This window comes from Etheostoma spectabile, chromosome 16 (assembly GCF_008692095.1).
Source record: "Etheostoma spectabile isolate EspeVRDwgs_2016 chromosome 16, UIUC_Espe_1.0, whole genome shotgun sequence".
NCBI lineage: Eukaryota > Metazoa > Chordata > Actinopteri > Perciformes > Percidae > Etheostoma > Etheostoma spectabile.
Window position 1 is genome coordinate 8,409,505 of NC_045748.1, and position 22,910 is coordinate 8,432,414.

Here is a 22,910-nt window from a genome sequence, read left to right on the forward strand (position 1 = left end):
CTTGCGTTATGGTGATGCAGCAAATACTCTGGGTGACCTTGGCAAGGGTGTCACCGCGCAAACTGCACAATACACCAAACAGCTTCTTTAATGACTTTCCACTGAGCTTTCGGCATTTAATGAATGCACATGCTTCTTTGCGCCTTCATTCCCTCCGTACACACACACACACACACACACACACACACACTCATTTTGGTAGCTCAGTCCTTGTACATGTCATCATTAGTTCACTGCTCTGTTTCTGGAGAAGACACTGCATGCGTCGCCAAGCGGAAAGTTTCAATAATTTTGTGTTTTCAGTTTCACTTCTTCTTATATTATGTTAAATGCCAAATACTTCCATCTTTACAGCATCTTTGATGTACAGTTGCTAAAAGACATGATCAGATATCCAAAAATAGACAGGATTTAAAAGCTGTTGTCAAAACGGGGAAGCACTTAATTTCATTCTTCCATATGACATCATTTGATGTTTATTTTATGGTGTTTTGTTATTATTTTCCTCACGTGGACATGGCCATACTCAATACTGCAATAGTATGGCCAGAAACAGTGGAATGTCGCCTCATCTGCTTTTAGCGGTCCGGTCATAATATTTTATAGGCAGACTATATACCTTTAAAACCATGCCGACACATTAAAAGGGGCAATGGGTGTAGATGTTTTTACCTAGTTTTCCGTATCCATGTTCATCAAATGTTTATTAAAGGGTGGCATGACATAAACAGCCTTTTTGTGGTTTTGCTGATGATTTTTCAAATATATTTGTATATCTGTGTGAGACTGTACGAATGTAGTAATTTGAGAGAGAGAGAGAAAGAGAGAGAGCGCACAATAAAACAGGATAGCGGAGTGTGTCGGGCCGGCTTGCCAAGCAGAGTGCAGATAAATCACTGGATGAATTTTTAATGCAATCTCCCAGAGGCTGTTGGATGTTACAGAGACAACACTTTTGTGTGTGTGTGTGTGTCTGTGTCTGTGTGTGTGTGTGTGTGTGTGTGTGTGTGTGTGTGTTTTGTTCCATCACTCCTAGCCATTTTGTGATGGGTTTTGAAGTTTTTGATGATATTTTCTCCTTCAACTTTACTTGGTTTCATGTTAGGCTAAAGAGGTGTGACATTTACCACTTCTGAAATAGTTTTGCATGCTATTATTGGGTGGTGATTTGTTTTTCTGGGTTTTAGTATAGTTTTACTATGAGGATGTTTTGGTCTGTGTTGTCAGCTTCAGTACAAACAAACGTTTGTTTTTGTGACTGGCTGAAAATATTAAAACAAAAAACTCCCTGCTTCTCCTTCTGTCGATCGCTCAGCTTTGGTCCTTTGTTTACTTTCAGAGGCTTGCTCCACCTCTCTGTCATCATCTTCTCTCCCTCATCTTTCAGTCTCTCCTCACAATATCTGGTAGTGTGTGCTGTTTTATACACATACTTATTAAAAATAAGAGTACATAAACTCCTTAGGCGCGTGGCCTGAGCCCACACACACACAGTACAATGTTCCAAAATGGTTGATTGTTGGAGAATAAAAAACATCACAGGTATAAAGACTCCAATCACAGCTGATATTCTGCGAGTGAGTCTTGTCCTTGGCATTGGGTTGTGTAATTTATAGCAGATGGCCACAGAGAGACAAGATGAGCCAGAAAGAGACTAAAAGAGACAGGCAGAGTCATTGAATTCTGCTGCTTCTAAAGTAAAGTAGCTGCTACTGACAGTGTGCGTGTTTGACCACAACACCTTGAACAGAAAATGCTTTGACTGCAGGGCATTAAGCACAGAGTGTGTTGTGTGGTGATGGATGGAAGTGATGGCAGTAATGTGTGTAAGACACTGTGTGGAATTGATTGGATGGGTTTTATGTGCATACTTCATTCATAATCTTTGTGTTTAGTGACCAGTGTGTTAGATTTTTGCCATGATATGTTCTTGTGTGTTTTCTTATGTTTTCTTGTGTTGGTGTGTGTGCACATTAGTTTAGTACACAGCAAGTTGTAAATGCTGTGTAATGTGGTTATGTAACATGCCAGCCAGCCGGCCTTACTGGAGCATGAAATGGAGTGTAATTGGTAAGTGTTTGGTCTAAAAGCACTATGCAACAATGGCATACAAAGGTATACATGCTGGTGGTGTGTGCTGGTGGCTTGCAGACAGCCGGGATGCATGTCTGTTTCTGATTAGATAGAGGGGAAGCTTCCCTTTTTCCCATTTTACAGGTTATGGATTATTTAAATGTGGCTCTTCAAAAAGTTATCAGTTGTTTTAAATGTCTGAGCTTTAGTGAAATAATTTGTTTTGGAGCTAGATGTTGAGTTTATGCAATAACTCTGACCTGGTTTGTACACTGCATGCCAAAATGTTGATCTGTGTCCAGGTTTTCACTTCACAGTGAGCTAAAATAATGTTTATCTTACACCTTTTAATTACTTACTCATGATATATATCATTATACTTATATATATATATATATATATATATATATATATATATATATATATATATATATATATATATATATATATATATATATATATATATATATATAGCACTTGTATGTTTCAACCAGAAAGGTATGCTCTATTTTTTGGGACATGTTAAATTATAATTCTGCTGATGTGTTATTTTATTATGTTTTGCCATTTTTCACTGATACTGTAATATTGCAGTTTACTTGCACTGAGCAGCCAGACGATCAGGTAGGTTTTAAACTGCAGATTAGCCAGTTTAGAGTATTTTTCTGACATTTTATGTGCAGTCACTTTCAGTTTTAGCTCTACACAAAGTGGTTTAGATAATACGGCTAAACTGTTGGGTTGTTTACAATTTGTCTGGTCACTTGAATTCCTTATGTGTCTTGCCTCTGTTTGCCATGCTGTGGAGTTGTTGCTGTGTTTAATTTTCTACAGCCAATAGACAAACTTATTTGAGCATGATATATTGAATTTAGAGATAGCAGCATTAACTTTAGCCCGTGAAGACAACTGAACAAATTATTTTACTTCCAAGGATCCCCTGTAGGCCAGTGTGCTAAAATTGAACACAGTCTAATTTTGTTAGTGAAGGACACTGGTGGGTTATTTGCCGGTCAGGGTGGATTCAAGGACAACCAGGGTGTTGCTGTCACACAGATTGAGTGTGCGTATTTGTAATCCCGCTGTGAAGTCTCTGTCTCAATATATATATATATATATATATATATATATATATATATATATATATATATACACAATACATTTTGTTATAACAAAAAACTTCATATTTTCAGTGAACCAATGGGAACTTAATGTGAAACTGCAAAATCCTTCATCTCTTCTTATCTTGGCTACAGTAGCTTACTTATTGTGTCACTTGTCTAAATGTCTGCAACATTATCTGGGCACACCAGGCCTAGAGGGTCGATTCCTGTCAGTGAGTCCTCCTTAACTGCTCTGATTTACATGGTGATCAGAGCGTCTGGGCAACAACTCCCCCATGGTCGAGTAGTACTGACACACACACACACACACACACACAGGATACATGAACACTTTCTTCGCAATGTGGTTTATGGTTGCTGAAGCATTTGCAACGGCTCATAAAATCTGCAACTGTCGGTCTGTTAAACACTGCTCTAAGAAGGCACACAAGTATAAAGATACACACAGGATTGTACGTGTGCATGAAGGTACACACACACACACTCTCTCACAGTTACACTGTTATCACATTTTTTGTACAATACTTTTTAAAATAAACCATTTTCTCTATAAAGAGAAGAGGTAAAACATCAGTTGGAAAGTATAGCTCATATTTTAGGGAAGAATGTATCAACACATTCAAGTGCAAAATCCAAAGATTACACTTTTCCAATTATATAAAACATAAAAGCAGACCATTTTCATATTTCAGTTATGTAATAATCATGCAAAATTGTTGTAGGTTAATTTTATGCTGATCAACTGATCAAAAGTGATCTCCGTGCACACGTGTTTTTAGCTCCAGCAGAAGAACTAATCTCTGTTTAAACTAACATCCCCAAACCACATATCTCAACATTCTCGTATACTTTTAGTAGTTTAGTCTCTTAGACGTCATGACCCAAATCACAAAGGTCTCCGTTTGCAGCCGTTGAGATTGTAACACAACCCCAGAGATTCCAAACTAAAACGGGGTCAGAAGTGTTTTCAAATTTCTCTGGTTTAGGGGCTCTGAAACGCCAGAGCAGTGTTAACGCGAGGTGTAAACATAGCAAAATATAATTGTTTTTAAACAAAAATGTAGTAATGTAAATGTAGCCTTAATACGTTTTAATCAAGGATCAACCTCATTACATGCCTCATAACACTAATGAACATTTATTGATACCACATTTAAAAGTATTGATTGCCATGATGATGAATATATTTAATATTGGCATATTCTTTCAAGGTATCTAAATTCACTGCATGTCTCTCCAGTGCCAAAGTGTTGGAGAATCACAATTGAGTCCCAGTGGGAATGTAGAGTCTAACCCTGAATGTTTGTTCCACACACTGCATACTGAGCGACACAGGCTGCAAGGCTGCAGTTAATGTGCCATGCTTGTCCTACATTCCCTTAATAGCTTTATCTCACTCACTCTGGTGAAAGAGAATGCCACCAGTTCAATTAGGAATGGGATGATGTGTGTGTGTGTTTGTGTGCAGTTGAGTTGCATCAAGTAGATTGATAATAGTGCTTAAGCTACACTATACTACAACGAAAAGGTCATCTCTCCTTTGTGTTTGCGCGTGTGTGTGTGTGTGTGTGTGTGTGTGTGTGTGTGTGTGTGTGTGTGTGTGTGTGTGTGTGGGTGTGGGTGTGGGTGTTAGTGTGGGTGTTAGTGTGGGTGTGGGTGTGGGTGTTGTCATATAGCATACCTGGTGTGTGGTTCTCTTTAAGTCTTTGTGTAGTGAATAAATGGAAATGTGGGTCTTGGAGATAAGCAGCTTGTGTAGAGCAGCCCCCTCAACTTAGTGCGATAACCTCTAAAGATTAAAAATGAACCTCATACTTTATATTCAAGTTACTTAGTGATGACGTAAACAATATCTTGTAATCTTATATGTCTTTATATTTAGAGACAACAGGCCAGACAAAGCAAAACTGAATTACAGTGATATTTTTTAAATGTGTATAATAACACAAAAGTAATGCAAATAGAAACAAGCTGCTAGCTCTCTCTCTCTCTCTGTCTCTCTCTCTCTAACACTGTATATTTCCCATAAATGCCCCAGGCTATTTACATTATGTGTATTGCTGCAAATGTGCTTTGATAATAGATTATAATGCACTCTCAATGTAATTATGCTTTCAAAGGATTATTCCATTATCTGTTCTCTACATTGCCACTTAAGTTTCCTGTTGTATCAGTTTTCCATTACATTTAATTACATTACAAGTTAATAGCTAATGGTCACATAACAAAGCCAACCACTGAAATGCTGTGACACGTTAAAAGATGTAAACAGCAGACATAGGGCTGGGCAATATACCAATGTTGTATTAATATCGCGATATGGAACTAGATATCGTCTTAGATTTTGGATATATCGTAATATATTTTACAGGCTGCATTACAGTAAAGTAATGTAATTGTACCAGGCTGTTCTAGCTGTTCTATTATTTACCTTTGCCCACTAAGTCATTAAATCATTTCTGGAGAATATTTATCAAAAATCTCATTGTATAAATAACATTTTGTTAAAGCACCAATAGTCAACCATACAATATCGTCGCAATATTGACATAGAGGTATTTGGTCAAGAATATAGTGAAATTTGATTTTCTCTATATCGCCCAGCCCTAAGCATACATACATTTTACAAGGTGCTTTTTCTTATAAATTCACAGGGACCCTACTGGGTGGTATTAATTGCAGAGTGTGAATCACAAAAGCCTCAGATGCACCTGCTCATCTCCTTTACTTTTCCATTAATCTTTGAGTTCAGCCATTTTATGTCCTTTTTTTCTTTTTAAAGTTTCTGTACTGTTTCCACAGCCTTCCTCTGCTGTCCTCTATTCTCTTTTTTTCTTGGCTTCCATGGCATGCCCCTTCTATTTTCTGTTGTTTACCCCCTGTCTGATGCCTCCCACCTGATCTCCACCTTCCAGTCTTTTCATCCTGATCCCTCCCAGAGAGTAAGAAAGAGCAAATGAGAAAAAAACAGAAGAGCTGACATAAATTCCTAGGGCCGGAATGTCTGATTGAATCTGGTCGGGTAGAGAGGATATGAGGATAGTGGTCAGTGGTCTGATAGCTGTGTTAACATGTGCATGTCACGGTCAGTGCCATTCAATGGAAAATGTCCCTGAGTTACAAATGTATTTCTTTACCATAAAAAAGACACGTGCGGTCTGCAGATAGAAACACACACAAAACACCATTTAACCTCACATTTAGTGAAACAGTAAGTGTGGGTTTGTCTTGATTTTGTTTCTTGCTGTTTGGCTCTGGTGCAAGCATTTGCGCAAACGTGTGTGTTTGTTTCATTTTTTGTGATGGCGAGAAGTCTGGCTTCAACGGGGAGGCGAAAGCTCGATTTGATGGATTAAAGCCCTCGCTGTGTGTGTTTGTGTGTACAGGTTTGTGTGTTTTAGTGTTTCCAGTCAATTTTAATCAGAAAGTACTAAATTTGGACTTCTTGTCCGTCGTTGCCTTTCAGAGGTCCTTCCGTTCCTTTAGTAATGATGACCGCCACGTCATGGCAAAACACTCCACCATCTACCCTTCCTCTCAAGAGCTGGAAGCCGTTCAGAAGTTGGTGTCCACTGTCGAGTGCGCCCTCAAACACGTCTCTGATTGGCTGGATCAGAGCAGCAGCGACGTCCACAGCCAAGTTGACAGCCAACCAGCAGACAGCACAGAGGAGGACGATCCTGGTGATGAGCCCAGCAGTGAAACTGAGGGTTCCAGTGACAGCTACAGGTGGGGTAGTATTATTATGGGGTAGGATTATTTAGTGCATATAATAAAAAATCCAGAATCTTGACATAGGAGGCGTCGTCCTCTGGCTTGTTTTGTCGGCCAAAAAAATACACTTGGGAAATACACTTATTTTGTCTTCTGGCAGAGTTAGATGTACAGCAGGAGCTTGTGCGGCTCCAGAGGAAATTAATTTAACCACTTGACAATCTCCGGGCACATTCTCCATGGTCTGTTATCTTGATAAGTCTTTTTTTATTAAGGGTTTACTACTCTTTAAGGTCTTGAATTGCCTTGGTGGATCTTATTTTGCAATCTTAACTGGCAGATTGGATCATTCAATCATCAATTATACAGCTATTTTGAAGAAGTGGTGTTATGTTCCTCAAATGATGTTGGAAACTTCTTTAGGATTGATTGAGTTTGATTGATGTGACTGTGTTTTTTTTTATCTATGCATTACAAAGTAATTTTCCTTTAACAGTACTTTGTTCAAGCACAGATTTTATTGGAAAAAAGGGATGTATTAATGTTTGAATTTTCTCAGCTGTATATTGAAATGTATGTGTCCTTGTATTCATAACCACATGAGACACAAATGTTACTTGTCCTTTATTTTTTCTTAAAAACAGAGAGCCAAGCAGTGGTAGCGTGCTGTGTGGAGTGATGAGGATCGGCCACGTGTCCAAAGGCCTCCTGATCAAAGGCGACGTGGACCTGGAGCTAGTGCTGATGTGCAGAGACAAACCCACACAGACACTGCTGGACACTGTCTGTCATAATTTACCCACACAGATAGAGGTTAGAGACACAGACTAGCACAGATGCATGCATACAGCCACATAATGCTGCTTCTTTTGTTTACTCTCACACACTCGCTCCCAAACATTTTGCTAACACACACAACCTTGCATCAAACCTTCAGTCTTAGTCTGCCAAATGCAATCCAAAAAAGTTTTATTTTTATTCCGCAATCTTCTCCAATGTCAAGAATTAAGTTATTTGGATCAACTTATGCATTTTACGAGGGTTTGTCACTGCTAGGTGCTGAGTTTATGTGTATGTGTAAAGAGAATGTTGGCGTAAGTAGGCAAGAGACAGCAAGGTTGTCAAGTGCGAAGTTGAAAGGTGTTTTAGTATGTATGAGTCATGTGTGATTAATGCTTTTGTCATGAGCTCAGTGTCATGTTTCCTCATTAACAAGTCATGGCAAAGACAAACTGAACACACGGATCCCTACAGGATACAGAGTGCAACGAAAATGCAGGCACAAATAGGCTGGACATATTTTTCATCTTTTTTACATGTAGTGATTGAACTTGTTTGCTTGTAATGTTAAAATGATCTAGGAATTAATTAGTATTCCACTTTTTCTGGCCTTATGTAGCTCCTAGGGATTCAAATTCCCTGTGTAAATCCCTTAAGCAATTTGTTTGATATATAGTGTGGCAGTCAGGTGAACTTCTGCCTTAGCTAAAAGTTTTACGTGTTATAAAATTCCTAGTCTATATCCTTTGCATTCCACTTCCAGGATTTCTCTGGTGCAGCAGGAAATTCCGCCAGATGCATCTATTTTCCACTTCCTTCTGCAAATTTTAAATTTGGTGGATTTGTGAGGACTATTTTTGACTACTCCTCAGATCACTGCATGGTAATTTAAGACAGCTAGCTAGACTATCTGTCCAATCTATCTGCACAACTATTTTACAGTGGCTCTGTGTGGAGTTTAGCAAAGCTCATGACGATTCTGATTTGTTTACTGAAATGCCATTAAACCAGAGCTAATTTTCCACCCATCCCCAAATGTTATGTGGGGATTTGCTAGGCCTTCCTTCAGCACTTTGGAGGAGGGTCTGGCATAGCGAGACTAAAAACTTACCCACCTGGCTGGCTAGGGCAGAAATTACTCAATCAATAAATTCTGCCCCTTTGCCTCTTCTCTGCTCGTTCTCTTTTGGAGTTAAGTGGTGTCAGTGAGAGAACGACAGGAAGTATGTGTGTATTTTCTGTGTGTGTGGGCAGGAAGGTAATCTCACGTCTCGGCCCAGTGACCAGAGATTCAGATTTTCTCATCAGAGCCAAATGGGATGTAGATGGGCCCTCTGTGACTCACTGCTCACTTAAGCAGTCTTAGAAACACACACACACACACACACACACACACACACACACACACACACACACACACACACACACACACTCACACACACTCACACTTGTTTTTGTCACTTAGGAGGACATTGCATTGACTTACATTAATGTCCTGGAAGCTTATGCCTGGTGCACAGGAGAGGATTTTCAAATCTTAACTGGTTTAAAAAATGTGGGAGACCACAGACATTTATAAGATATGACCGATTTTAATATTAACTGTAACAACACAAGCGTCACACGCCGGATGTCAGGCTTTATCCCAGCACTGGAACTTTGGTGTGGTTGTTATCCCATTACTGTAATTATTATATGTTGGCACATGTGCCACCACCAAAAGTCTGTGTTTTTGTCAATTATGATGTGTCGACAAGCACGTTCAAGATTCTTCTCACATTTCAAAATGCTGCTTTAGTTCAGGATATCAGTCACATGTAGGGACCAAAATAGCCCCATTTGGAACTGTCAAGAGATCAGGTATCTTCAGGGCTAATCAGTTTCTCTTGAAACAAATTCTCATGCACGTTATTCATTTGATATTTCTCCTTTTCTACCTGGTGATGTTGTTGCAGCAGCAAGCTAAGATTGATTTGAGTCATGCTGTGACATTGGCTTCTGACCATCCAGTTATGTTTGTTTAACACATGACAGAAGCTGAGAGAAGAGAAATATGAGGTTACAAGCTCCTTGCCCGAGGCAGCCATCTTGGTACGAACTACAACAGAGCCCAAACTCACACTGACGATTACTCTAACCTCGCCAGCCATGAGGGAAGATGAGGAGGAAGAGGAGGAGGAGGAGGAGTTGGAGAATGGGGAGGAAGGACAGCACGAGGAGGAGCAGGAGGAGGAAGTGGAGGAAGAAGTGGAGGAGGAAAAGCAGGAGCAGGGGCAGAAGAATGGGCAAGGTAGGAACGCACAAGTTATAGTTTTTCTCTCTTTCTCACTCCACACCCCAACACAGTTTCATTTTAATATTGTATGTGTATGTTTTAGAACTGTTTTAACTTTACTTAAACAAGACTTATGACCTCACCTAACTGATGCTGACACAAGACAAGACAGCTACAGGATACATACCCCCCCACCACCACAACCCACACACACACACACAAACCTTTTCATGGGTAGCAGGAACTGATTATAATTGGTTGTGGGAGGTGGGACAGGGGAGCAAGGCCAGCAGGCCAGCAAAATCAATAACCAAGCAGTAGCAAGCTGCCCATCCATCTTTCAGCTCCCATCCAACCAGACACTCCGGTCTCAGAAAGAGATGAGAGATAGCACGAAGGTTAGCCGTACATCACTCCATGTGCCACGGCAAGGTGGAGAAGACACTCGTATTTTTCTCTCTCGCACACCCGAAAGAAGAGGAGAAGCCATACACACACACACACACACACACACACAGTAGTATTTTGTACGGATAAAGATACCTGTGACAATGGATGTATAATTGCTCAGATGCCATCAGACAGCCGTGTCTGGTCAGAAATTTATTATTAACGTATTAGAGAGTCTGTTAAAAAATCACTGAAAGACACACAAGCTCATGCATGGTGCACACATTTTATAGAAGTAAAAGCTATCCACCGGAATATTTTTAGTAAGCTTTATAATGCCTTCCGATGCGATCTCATGCAATTGATACATTGATTTAAAATAGTTCTTGGTCATTTTATCTGCCACTTTACTCAGTCATCATGTGAAATGGGGTTACTGTGTTTGATTTTATACATTTCACAAGTCTTTGGAAACTTGAATATTTGATTGAAGTTATGCCTGCTTGCGTGCTCCTTGAGCTCCGATACAGCTCGCTGCTTTGTGTTGTCACAGAGGGAGGGAGGAAGGGAGGGTGCTGTGACAGTAAATTAGAGGAGACATTGTAGCAAAGGGAATTTTTAAATCAGACTGAGGGGGAGTAACACAGAAGGAGATAATGATAAAATAAGGGCACTGAGTGAGGGAGCGGCTAGCGGAGCATTTGAGAGGGCAGCGTGAGGACAAGCAAGTGAGAGGAGAAAGACTATAATGATTCGCTCGTAGCAGAGTGGCCCCACATGCAGCTGGGATCACTCTGACAGACCTTGAGATACACCATTATACATCACACAGATACACAAATAAACACACCACTCCATGCATTAGACAAGAGGAGCTACGCTGCAATAATGGCCAGATCAGTTCAGGGATAATGTGAGATAGATGGTGCTACACATTGGACACATATGACATTTCAACTTAATACCTCTTCTGGGAAAGGATTTTCTTTTTACGGGAGAGTGATGAGGAAAATATTTACAGTAGTAACTACAGTAGTCTGTTTTCATAGAGACTCAAAGGACTCAGTGTGTTTTATGTCACTTCCAGTAGGTTTCCTACACAATAAACCCTCTTCAGTAACCCCATGTAACTGCACTCATTCATACACAGCTGTGTTTGATTCAACTATCCTTGCACATCGTAGATTTTTTTGCTGAATCTAAAGTAGCCGAATTAGTGAGAGCTCAGTAACTAAACCATTGTGGTGTGCTTGGCGGCTTGAATCAAACATTTACATATCAAAAGCGTAATGCTTCTCTTTTACCAACCACGTTGCTCTGACTAAACCCTGCCTCGATCCCTCCTGTGTTGTGTTTGTGAGACTGGGTCAAACTGGGTCAGACTTTTTTCATTTTAGTTCTACTTTAGGATCGCTTGATTCTGTGTTTGCCCAGACAGGGAGTTGAATTGCTTTCTCTGCACAATTTCTCTATGAGCCTGTGAAATCAAGTGCATTTAAGTAATTCAGAAGAAAAATGAACTCCTATTTTGACTCCTGCCTGGTGCAGACTGGATCAAAATAAATAAAATCCTCAAATACATAAAGGAGAGATTGATTTACCTTGCTGGGCACAGCAAGATGAATGGATGTGCCCTATTAATGCCCATACATTAAATCAAACACTCCTTAGGTATTTGTTAGGTGTATGTCTGTGGGGGGGGTTTGCCATCCCACAAAGTTGTCTCTTCCTTTGTAACCCCGGTTGCTCTCCCTTTCACTGTTTTGTCAGTGACTGGATGGATGTAAACTGTTAAAAATACTAAATCATTGTTAAATAGTGTGTGTAATTTTCAACACACACAGTGTACAGTGGGGCTCGAAAGTTTGGGTACCCTAGGTAAAAAAATGTATTAATGTGCATAAAGAAGCCAAGAAAAGATAAAAAATCTCCAAAAAGCATCAAAGGACAGATTAGACATTCGTATAATATGTCACAAAAAGTTCGATTTTATTTCCATCTTTTACATTTTCAAAATAACAGAAAACAAAAAAATGGCGTCTGCAAAAGTTTGGGCCCCCTGCAGAGTTAATACCTTGTACTGCCCTCTTTGGCAAGTATCACAGCTTGGACACGCTTCTTGTAGCCAGCCAAGAGTCTTTCAATTCTTGTTTGAGGTATCTTTGCCCATTCGTCCTTACAAAAGTCTTCCAGTTCTTTGAGATTTCTGGGCTGTCTGTCACGCACTACTCTTTTAAGGTCTATCCATAGATTTTTAATTATGTTGAGGTCAGGAGATTGTGAAGGCCATGGCAAAACCTTCAGTTTACGCCTCTTGATGTAATCCACCGTGGATTTTGAGGTGTGTTTAGGATCATTATCCATTTGTAGAAGCCATCCTCCCTTTTAACTTCAGCTTTTTCACAGATGGCGTCAAGTTAGCGTCCAAAATTTGCTGAATTTTATATGATCCATTTTTCCTTCTACTCGTGAAATGTTCCATTGGCTGCAATACAGTTCCTGATGCCATTTCTCAATTACTTTCCGAACAGAGGATATTAGCATCTGAAAACGCTTTGCTATCTTCTTATAGCCTTCTCCTGCTTTGTGAGGGTCAACTATTTTCAGTTTCAGTTTTCTAGACTACTGCTTAGAAAAACCCATGGTGCTGATTGTTGGGGCAAGGTCAGATGAGTCTGTGCATTTAAAACCTTAAGATCGACATCACCTGGTCTTTCCAGACGATGATTGAGAACAATCCATGACGCTGTCAGGTCTCAGCTTCCAAAAGGGGGCGGTGCATGCTATAAACTCTGCAGGGTGCCCAAACTTTTGCAAACACCATTTTTGGGGATTTTCTGTTATTTTGAAAATGTAAATGATGGAAATAAAATCACATGTTAGACTGATCACAGTGTTGAAAATGACACACCGTTTAAAGAGTGAGGACGTTTTTCTGAGCATTTATCACAGATCTATGACCTATAGAGTTTCAGCGCTTTCTACAAGGAGAGGAACAACTTTATGGCATGAAAAGCACCTTGTATGTACCAAAATATCCATGCATGTGTGTGTATGTATGTGTGTATTTACACACAATTTAAAGTGTGTCTGCATACATTCACACACACACAATTAAAACACACACACTCAGACATGATGTCTGTGTGTTTTACATTCTCTATATTGGGTTGTTATTGTTTTGTGGCAGTGTTGGGTGCTGCTGCGCAGAGAGTGGAGGCTGAGGAGGAAGAGGGGGAGGTGCTGGATAGACACAGATGTCTGTTGGCCCTGGCAGCGCTGCGACACGCCAAGTGGTTCCAGGTCGGCACCCACTCACTTCCTGTCTTCCTGCCTGATGCTTATTGTAGCCTGACAATTCGCCCAGAGGCCATTCACTCTGTCAGCTAAAGCTGTGGTGCTCAATATACAGTACCCACTCAGATTAGAATAATCTAAAGTAGATAGAAGTGTGAAGAAACCCTTTACTTTACTGACATACGTACATATTAAATTATGTTAGAATGATTACAAATGATCTTATAGTCAAAGGCAGTATGGCTGATAAACATATATTTTTATGCTCGCTTATCTCCAGTTCAGTTTGCATGATATTGTTTTACAAATCATGAACAAAAATTGCCAAATATTACACATCACTTAATGAATAAAAACTTTCAGATTCTCTCAATTTCTAAAAATGTTTCCAAAATGTGTATTTTCATCATATACAATGTTATACTTATATGGAATGGAAAAAAGATAAATGTAGGAAGAATCGTAAGGCTACAAAAGCAATGGTTGATACTTTTTTTTTTTTTTGGGCTATTCTGTGAACCTGCCTGCTCTGTACAGTATGTCAATGCTTCCCTTTGATTCCCCTCCCACACCCTTTCCCCATCTGTCTCCCAACTCACTTTCCAATCCTTACTGACAACATTTTACAAGTTCAGAATGCAGGTATTTTCTGAAGACATGAACAAAACAAAAAAAGAGATTGTTTCCCACTTAAGAGCAATATTTTTAGTAAACATAAGCAAACATGTTTAGTAAACTAATTAAAAATGTTTAGTGTCATAAACTCAAGATATTTATTCTCTGTTTTAGGCAGATGCAGTTACTTCATTAAGTGGCTTTGTTGTGTAAAGCAGGCTGTTTATCTGTATGTATCCGTGTGTTTTCACACTGCACTCCATTTGTTCCCTTCCTCCCTCTCTCTTTTAAATTTTCCTTTTTGTATCATTTTGCATTCTTTCACCTTTCCTTCTTCACCTCGCTCTTCATCCCTCGATTTCCCTCAGGCTCGAGTGAACGGACTCAAGTCCTGCGTTATCATTCTCAGGATACTTAGAGACATGTGCAATAGACACCCTGTCTGGGAACCTCTCAAGGGATGGGTGAGTCTTTGGCTGTAATTACCTTTAATTAAAAGAAAGTGTTCAGCCCCTTTGAACTTTTATCCATTTTTGGGCTTTTTTCCGTGTGTGTGTGTGTGTGTGTGTGTGTGTGTGTGTGTGTGTGTGTGTTTGTGTTCGTGTTCCTACAGCCCTTAGAGCTTATCTGCGAGAAGGCAATTGCCACCTGTAACAGACCTCTTGGGGCGGGAGAAGCTCTGCGTCGGGTCATGGAGTGTCTGGCCTCAGGCATACTCCTACCAGGTATGGAGCCATGGTGGATGCATGAATATACAGCTGGAATTATTAGAGAAATTAACAAAGGAGCTTGTGTGTGTACACAGCTGTCTGGGCAAGGTCATCATTACCAGAGCATCTTAATTAAGAGCAGCTGAAATCCAATTATTCAAAAGTATGTGAAAGCTGAGTTTCATTTTTTTTTTTTAATATTTGGATCAAAAAGCCAGTTATGTTCTTCTAGACTAAGGCTTATTACGGTCCTACTTTAGAAGGTACTGAGAACAGTTATCTTTTAATATTTAAAAAGCGATATTAGCCGTGTCATGATGTTACAGGTAAAAAAATGTGCCACCCTGGCAAGAGAATATTTACTTGCCTACAATATTCAAATATACTACACATTTGGCACAATTAGAGTATAGAGAAGGTTTACCTTGGTAATCAAGTGACTGGTTTGAATATCTCCCAGACAATTTGACCAGTCAATTATCCTGTTGCTTTTATTTTATTAAACAGGATTTCCATTGTTGCTTACCCCATAACTGTGAATCCTTATTAAAAGTTGCTGCAGTGTCCGAACATAAAGTGACAAAAACTGACTTTGTGTGTCATGTTCTGTCTCTTCCCCAGGTGGTCCTGGTTTACACGACCCATGTGAGAAAGAGCCAACAAACACACTAGCCAACATGACCGACCAGCAGGCTGAGGCCATTACCTACCGTGCACAGGTACACACCAACACACACACACACACACACACACACACACACACACACACACACACGTGTCAGCTTAAAGACACCGTTGTTATCAGCCAGCTGCACTTGCCCTGAGCTCTCAGTGTTTGGGAATCAGTAATCAACACTCCTATTACCACACAGAAAGACCCCATTACCACCCCAACCACACAATCTGCATGCACAAACACACACACACACACACACACACACACACACACACTTGTGCGAGCATGCATGCGCTACCTGTGTGGTACTGCATTTTAATGATTGGTGTGGGAAACTATTGCCGTTGAAAGCCATAAATCCATCTCTGACACCTCGAGGACGTATTGGTGTGCATGCACTGTGGGCGTGCATGCTGTCATGTCCTTCTTCACACACACACTCGACTGAGCAGGGCAGCCTCTGAGCCACATGGCTTAGTGAATCCTGCCGTCCATTTCCTTTGAAGGCAGCCTGAACAAGGCTGGAATGTCAATGGGCATAATTGTATTGGAGCAGATACAAGAGCAGATAGAAGAGAGGGAGCTGTTCTGTCAATGAGCTACGCAGAGCCTCATGAATATCTAAAGCACTCTACCTCCCTAATGGATGGGTATTAGCAGGGCAACTGTGACCATTTCTGCTTATCTTTCGAATTGTTTGTGTAAATTGAGAATGTGTACAGTAGATAGAGAATGATAAATTAACACATAGACAAACTGTTCAGTATGTCTGCCGATGGTATTGATATTAGATATTGATATTGAGGGCAAAAATTTAAGAGCTTGTCTACTTCAGTTATCTTTGTGGATAAACTTGATGACGTGTGTTGAAATCATGCGTTTTTTAATTATATTATTTTATTGTCCTTTTTTATAAATAAACTGCATTGAATTGAGATAACTTAAGGTTTTTTTAGAAATTTTTATAGCCATGTGTAGACATTCGTTAATGCAGATCTGGCTGAGATTTAGTGTTGATATACATATGTACACCTTTGCCCATGTGTCCTTCTGTGTTTGGACTTGGCCTCATAATATTTGTGAAGCTACTGTACTCGTAATAGCCTGAAACCTTAATGTCTTGTCTCTCAGTTTTACGACCATAATTTACCAACTACTGCTTTGTCCTACATTAGCGCAGCAGCTTTACTTCACATTTAATGTAAACTACAACAGAAATTTCAGTACAAAATGTACACTATTGATTAATCATTCTCTTCATGAAGGAGAATATGTCACAGTAAGATATGTACATATTTAACATTAGATTTAAAGGGCAATTTTAATTTTTCTTTCAAACTGGAAGTGTGCTGTTTAAAAACAAAGTCTGTATTTAGGACACAGGGAAGGTCTAGGAAACGAATTATGTAGTTGCATTATGGGAATAATAATTTGACTTTGAATTTGTTAATGTCCGTACTGTTAATAGTTTTATTGTATCTTATATGCTTTTCTTTCTTTCACCGTGTGTTGCCTTCAACAGCATGCTCTCAGACTCATGGCATTTGGACAAATTTACAAGGTGTTGGAGATGGAGCCTCTTCCCTCAAATAAACCATCACAGAAATACCCGTGGTCTGATAAAGAAGGTGCGTCTACCTGCCTGTCTACCTCAACCTGTGTGTCTTCTGTCCAATACATCCTCTACATGTCTGTCTTTCTGTCCTTGTATGTGCCTGATTATCTGTCTATGCAGGCTTTCAGTCTATGCAGGCTTTCAATTTGTATATATCCATTTTCACTCTGTTAATATGTGTGTTAATCTGTCTTGTTTGTCAGTCTGTCATTCTCACATAAAACCTACAGCATTCCTGGGTTCAGGCAGAGGGCTTTTGGACATAGGTCGGACTTCCCATCAAATCTTTCCACACATGACATGACCTTTCTGGTTGCATTCAGTGTTTTTTCTACACATCAGTACTGTCAATATTGCTGACATCTGAAGCACAATAAAAATGTGATTTTTTTTTTTTTGCCGGCTTTTTCCACTGTAGTTTATTTTCAGTGTCGCAGCAAAAAACACTGTGAAATGTTGTAAACCTGTGTTTGGGTTATGCAGGATTGTTTCTGGTTTTGTTGAATGTTCAGACAATAGAAATTTGGCAAATTTTCAAAGCGGCTTTCATGGATAATTGACTTGAATCCTTTGGTGCCTCGTGACACTGACATGGAATATTGCCAGAGCATTTACAGATTAAGGTGCATGTAGGAAAGGAGCTTATATGTCTTCCTCATTGTTTGACTGTTAATGGTCAGCCTGTCTGTTCTGTTTATATTGGGGCGGCTGTGGCTCAGTGGTAGAGTGCCTGCCAATTGGAAGGTTGGTGGTTCGATCCCTGCCCCTGCAGTCATTGTCGAAGTGTCCTTGGGCAAGACACTGAACCCCGAGTTGCCCCCGGTGCTGCGCATCGGAGTGTGAATGTGTGTGAATGTTTATCTGATGAGCAGGTGGCACCTTGTATGGCAGCCCTGGCCACAGTGTATGAATGTGTGTGAATGGTGAATGTTACCTGTAGATGTAAAAGCGCTTTGAGCAGTTGTTAAGACTGGAAAAGCGCTATATAAATACAGCACATTTACATTTACATTGTCTGTGAGTTTATCCACCTTAATGCTTCTTCTCACATATTGCTTGTTTTCCGCAGTATTGCCCTTTCTTTTCTGTCACACACAAGCACCTTTGTATGGGTTCATATAAACATCTCTTGTAGTCACTGACTTATTATCAACTTTCTCTATGTTTTGCTCTGCGTTTTTCCCTCTTGCTTTCTTTCCAGGCTTAGGTCTCAAGAGGCCATATGAGGATGGAGCGATGGATGACAAGGATGTCATCAAGAAGATGAAGAGGAATCTGAGGAAAGGTACGAGAAGAAAGGAAAGAAAGAACAGTTACAGTGTAATTACCTGATTGTTCCTGTTAATTAACCTCAATCTAATTTAAAGATGGGAAGAAAAGAAATGCTTGCCTTAAGCAAGGCATAAGAATACATACCATTTTACAGCACTGGGGTTTGGTTTTATTCAAACCACTGAGAAGATAGCAGCAATGCTTAGAGATAGAAGCAATCATGTGTCTTTCTACAGACAAGCCTTGCTTCTCTTCCCTGTCTCTATTTTTTCCCCTATGCTTCTCTCCCTTCCACCTTCCTTCCATCCCTTGGAGGCAGATCAATAGTATTGATTGCTAACGTTTTAGTAGGCCACCCAACCATCCCCATCTTTTTTTTCATACAAGGAGAAGATTAACCATGACTAATGGAGACAGATAGACATTTTTTAGATATTGGCAAACAGGGGGAAAGTGATTGAAAGAGAAAGAAAATAGAGAGGCACATTTATTCATCATGAAAACAAACCGCTAGTGTGCAGAAAACCTTTAGAAAATGTGATTTATTACTTACACTATCACTAAAAAAACCATAGTCTATTAAATAATTCTAATATCCTCTACTTTCTACAGTAACCATGCCCCCTCCATTTTTTGCATTAGTCCTAGACAGTAAAGCCATAGACTCCAACCAGCCAATGAACGCCCTGATGCGGTTGAACCAGATCCGGCCGGGGCTGCAGTATCGCCTGCTGTCCCAGTCGGGCCCGGTTCATGCGCCGGTCTTCACCATGTCTGTGGATCTGGATGGAACTATTTACGAAGCATCCGGATCCTCCAAGAAGACCGCCAAGCTCCACGTCGCCGTCAAGGTAAGGAGGAAAAGACGTGAAGTATGTATGTGTGTGTTATGTACAACTGACAGGAGAAGAACATTCTCTTTGATATATGTTTGTGCTTACTTGGATATACTGTACATACAGAACAGAGAAATTATATGAAAAAGACCCACTAATTAAAAAAAAAAAGATGATACTTTTTTGGCTACCTGAAGAATTTTCTAAGCCCCTGCTTCAGCCAAACCTGTGTGTATCTAAACCTGTGGATATCTATAAATATATTTCTGTCTGCATATGCCTATTTGTGTGTGTGTGTGTGGTGTGTGTGTGTGTGTGTGTGTGTGTGTGGTGTGTGTGTGTGTGTGTGTGTGTGTGTGTGTGTGTGTGTGTGTGTGTGTGTGGGGCGTGGAGGTGGGCAAATCCATGTAATCCCAAAGTGGTTGTGAACAAAGAGGCTCTCCAGAGCACAGAGCTGGGATAATCCACTATCTGCTCCTTTCCCATAAAAGGCTCTTTCTCCCCCTATTCCATTCTCTTTTTTCTTTCTCACTCAATTTCTCTCATGCACTCACCTTTTGATTCCCCCTCTCTCTCTCTCTCTCTCTCTCTCTCTCTCTCTCTCTCTCTCTCTCTCTTCTCTCTCTCTCTATATATATATATATATTATATATATATATATATATATATATATATATATGTGTGTGTGTACAGTACAGGCCAAAGGTTTGGAACCACCTTCTCATTCAATGCGTTTTCTTTTTTTTCATGACTATTTACATTGTAGATTATCACTGAAGGCATCAAAACTATGAATGAACACATATGGAATTATGTACTTAACAAAAAAGTGTAAAATAACTGAAAACATGACTTATATTCTAGTTTCTTCAAAGTAGCCACCCTTTGCTTTTTTGATAGCGCTGCAAACCCTTGGTGTTCTCTCAATGAGCTTCATGAGGTAGTCACCTGAAATGGTTTTCACTTTACAGGTGTGCCTTGTCAGGGTTAATTAGTGGAATTTCTTGCCTTATTAATGGATTTGGGACCATCAGTTGTGTTGTCCAGAAGTCAGATTGATACACAGCCAACAGCCCTATTGGACAACTGTTAGAATTCATATTATGGCAAGAACCAATTTAAGAAAAGAGAAACAAGTGGCTATCATTACTTTAAGAAATGACGGTCAGTCAGTCCGGAAAATTGCTCACCTCTGATGCTGAGGATAATTTCATTTTAGTCACCAGCCCTCAGAAATCGCAAGTTAACAGCAGCTCAGATTAGAGACCAGATGAATACCACACATAGTTCTAGTAGCAGACACATCTCTATTACAACTGTTATAGACTGCATAAATCAGGCCTTTATGGTCAAATAGCATCTAGGAAACCACTGCTAAAGAGAGGCAACAAGCAGAATAGATTTGTTTGGGCCAAGAAACACAAGGAATCGACATTGGACCAGTGGAATTCAGGGCTTTGGTCTGATGAGTCCAAGTTTGAGATCTTTGGTTCCAACTGCCGTGTCTTTGCTCGACGGAGAAAAGGTGACCGGATGGATTCCACATGCTTGGTTCCCACCGTGAAGCATGGAGGAGGAGGTGTGATGGTGTGGGGGTACTTTGCTGGTGACAATGTTGGAGATTTATTCAAAATTGAAGGCATACTGAACCAGCATGGCTACCACAGCATCTTGCAGCATGCCATCCCATCCCGTTTGCGTTTAGTTGGACCATCATTTATTTTTCAACAGGACAATGACCCTAAACACACCTCCAGGCTGTGGTAAGGGCTATTTGACCAAGAAGGAGAGTGATGGAGTGCTGTGCCTCTATAGTCACCGGACCTGCACTCAATCGAGATGGTTTCGGGTGAGCTGGACCGCAGAGTGAAGGCAAAAGGGCCAACAAGTGCTGAGCATCTCTGGGAACCCCTTCAAGACTGTTGGGAAACCATTTCAGGTGACGACCTCTTGACGTTCATCAAGAGAATGCCAAGAGTGGGCAAAGCAGGAATCAGAGCAAAGGTTGGCTACTTTGAAGAAACTAGAATATAAGACATGTTTTCAGGTATTTCACACTTTTTTGTTAAGTACATAATTCCATATGTGTTCATTCATAGTTTTGATGCCTTCAGTGATAATCTACAATGTAAATAGTCATGAAAAAAAAAGAAAACGCATTAAATGAGAAGGTGGTCCCAAACTTTTGGCCTGTGTGTGTGTGTGTGTGTGTGTGTGTGTGTGTGTGTATAGTATATATATATATATATATATATATATATATATATATATATATATATATATATATATATATTAACAATGCGGCAGAGATATACATCTCTGCTGGCAGTAACCCAATAATGTAAATAAGTGAAAACATATCATTCTTCTAATATCTTCTTCATGCATATTGTTCTGAATCACCTTGCTGATCTGTGGGCTGTCGAGGACTTACAGGACAGCATGGCTTTATTGTAACCATTGTGTGAGTTAGATTGAACTGTTATGTCAGTACATGCAGTATTACGCAGTATAATTATTACTGCTTCTGGTGTATTTTCTTTGTCAAAATATAGTCATTTGTGTCATTGACACATAACGACAAAAAAAGTTTGTTCAAAACCATAGACTTTTAATATTAATGGACAACGCATCCGGTTCGGCGAAGTCCTGCAAATGCCGAAGTGCCTTAAACCTGCATTGTATCTGAATTCCAACAGAGGGCGACATGTGTGGTTGCAAAAGGAGATCGGTTTCTGTAGAAGTCTATGAGAAAGTGACCTATTTCTTACTTGATTTATTACCTCAGTAAACATTTTCATAATGAGTTTATGGTCTCAATCGCTAGTTTTAAGTCTTCATTTTTTGAATTATGGTCTCACTGATTTTAAAATCTGCGATAAAGCGGGGGTGTTTTAGGGCATTGCTATGATGTGATTGCCAGTGAAAGTGTGTAACTTAACGCAGTCATCGTGTCATATGAATGTAAGCTGCTCCTCCCTCGTTCCTCCCTCGCGTCTAAAATCTTCACATCTGCAACGACGGATAGCAGATCTCCACATATAAATGGGAGACGTCACACTTAATTAATTTATCAGTTGGAATTTGTTTTCATATTGCATCTCTAGCTCATCCCATTTAGTGTGTTATTTCAACAATTTAGCAAATACTATATTCATTTATTAACTATTATTATTATTATTTTAGATGTTCCAGTACCTAGTTGACTAAGCACATTTCATTTCAGCTAGCTACAGTAAATAGCCAGTAACATACCTCTGTGTTAGAGAACTTGACATTAGATCTCAATTACGCGTAAAGGTTTTCATATTTTCATAAGAGATTTTCATATTTAAACGTGTTTAGGTAAACCTTTTCTACTAAACCTATGACATTATTTAGATTGTGTGTGTGTGTAAGTACAGTAGTACGTGTATTTTTGTTAATCATTTTGGATTTTCAAATCAACAAAAGCAACACAAAGAAATTTAGCTTTAGTTTTTAGTTTTCTGTTTTCTTTCCAACCCAACTTCTTTTTTATTTTTATCTTTATC

At 39.7% G+C, this 22,910-nt stretch overlaps 1 protein-coding gene and 1 long non-coding RNA gene across 4 annotated transcripts in view; one reads left to right on the forward strand and one right to left on the reverse strand.

The window, feature by feature from the left end:
- Positions 1-22,910, forward strand: part of strbp (spermatid perinuclear RNA binding protein) — a 91,871-nt gene that overhangs the window by 52,662 nt on the left and 16,299 nt on the right. For all 3 annotated transcript variants that reach the window (XM_032539034.1, XM_032539033.1, XM_032539035.1), the window contains exons 4-13: positions 6,664-6,926; positions 7,556-7,724; positions 9,726-9,981; positions 13,547-13,659; positions 14,637-14,732; positions 14,882-14,993; positions 15,600-15,697; positions 17,177-17,282; positions 18,471-18,554; positions 19,184-19,392. In XM_032539034.1, the coding sequence (XP_032394925.1) occupies positions 6,664-6,926; positions 7,556-7,724; positions 9,726-9,981; positions 13,547-13,659; positions 14,637-14,732; positions 14,882-14,993; positions 15,600-15,697; positions 17,177-17,282; positions 18,471-18,554; positions 19,184-19,392 (1,506 nt within the window). The remainder of the gene's footprint in view (positions 1-6,663; positions 6,927-7,555; positions 7,725-9,725; positions 9,982-13,546; positions 13,660-14,636; positions 14,733-14,881; positions 14,994-15,599; positions 15,698-17,176; positions 17,283-18,470; positions 18,555-19,183; positions 19,393-22,910) is intronic.
- On the reverse strand, positions 969-22,209 carry LOC116703968 (uncharacterized). The gene is made up of 3 exons (XR_004335553.1): positions 21,980-22,209; positions 4,514-4,519; positions 969-979 (listed from the first exon to the last, which is right to left on the reverse strand). It is a non-coding gene; the product is annotated as an uncharacterized LOC116703968 (long non-coding RNA).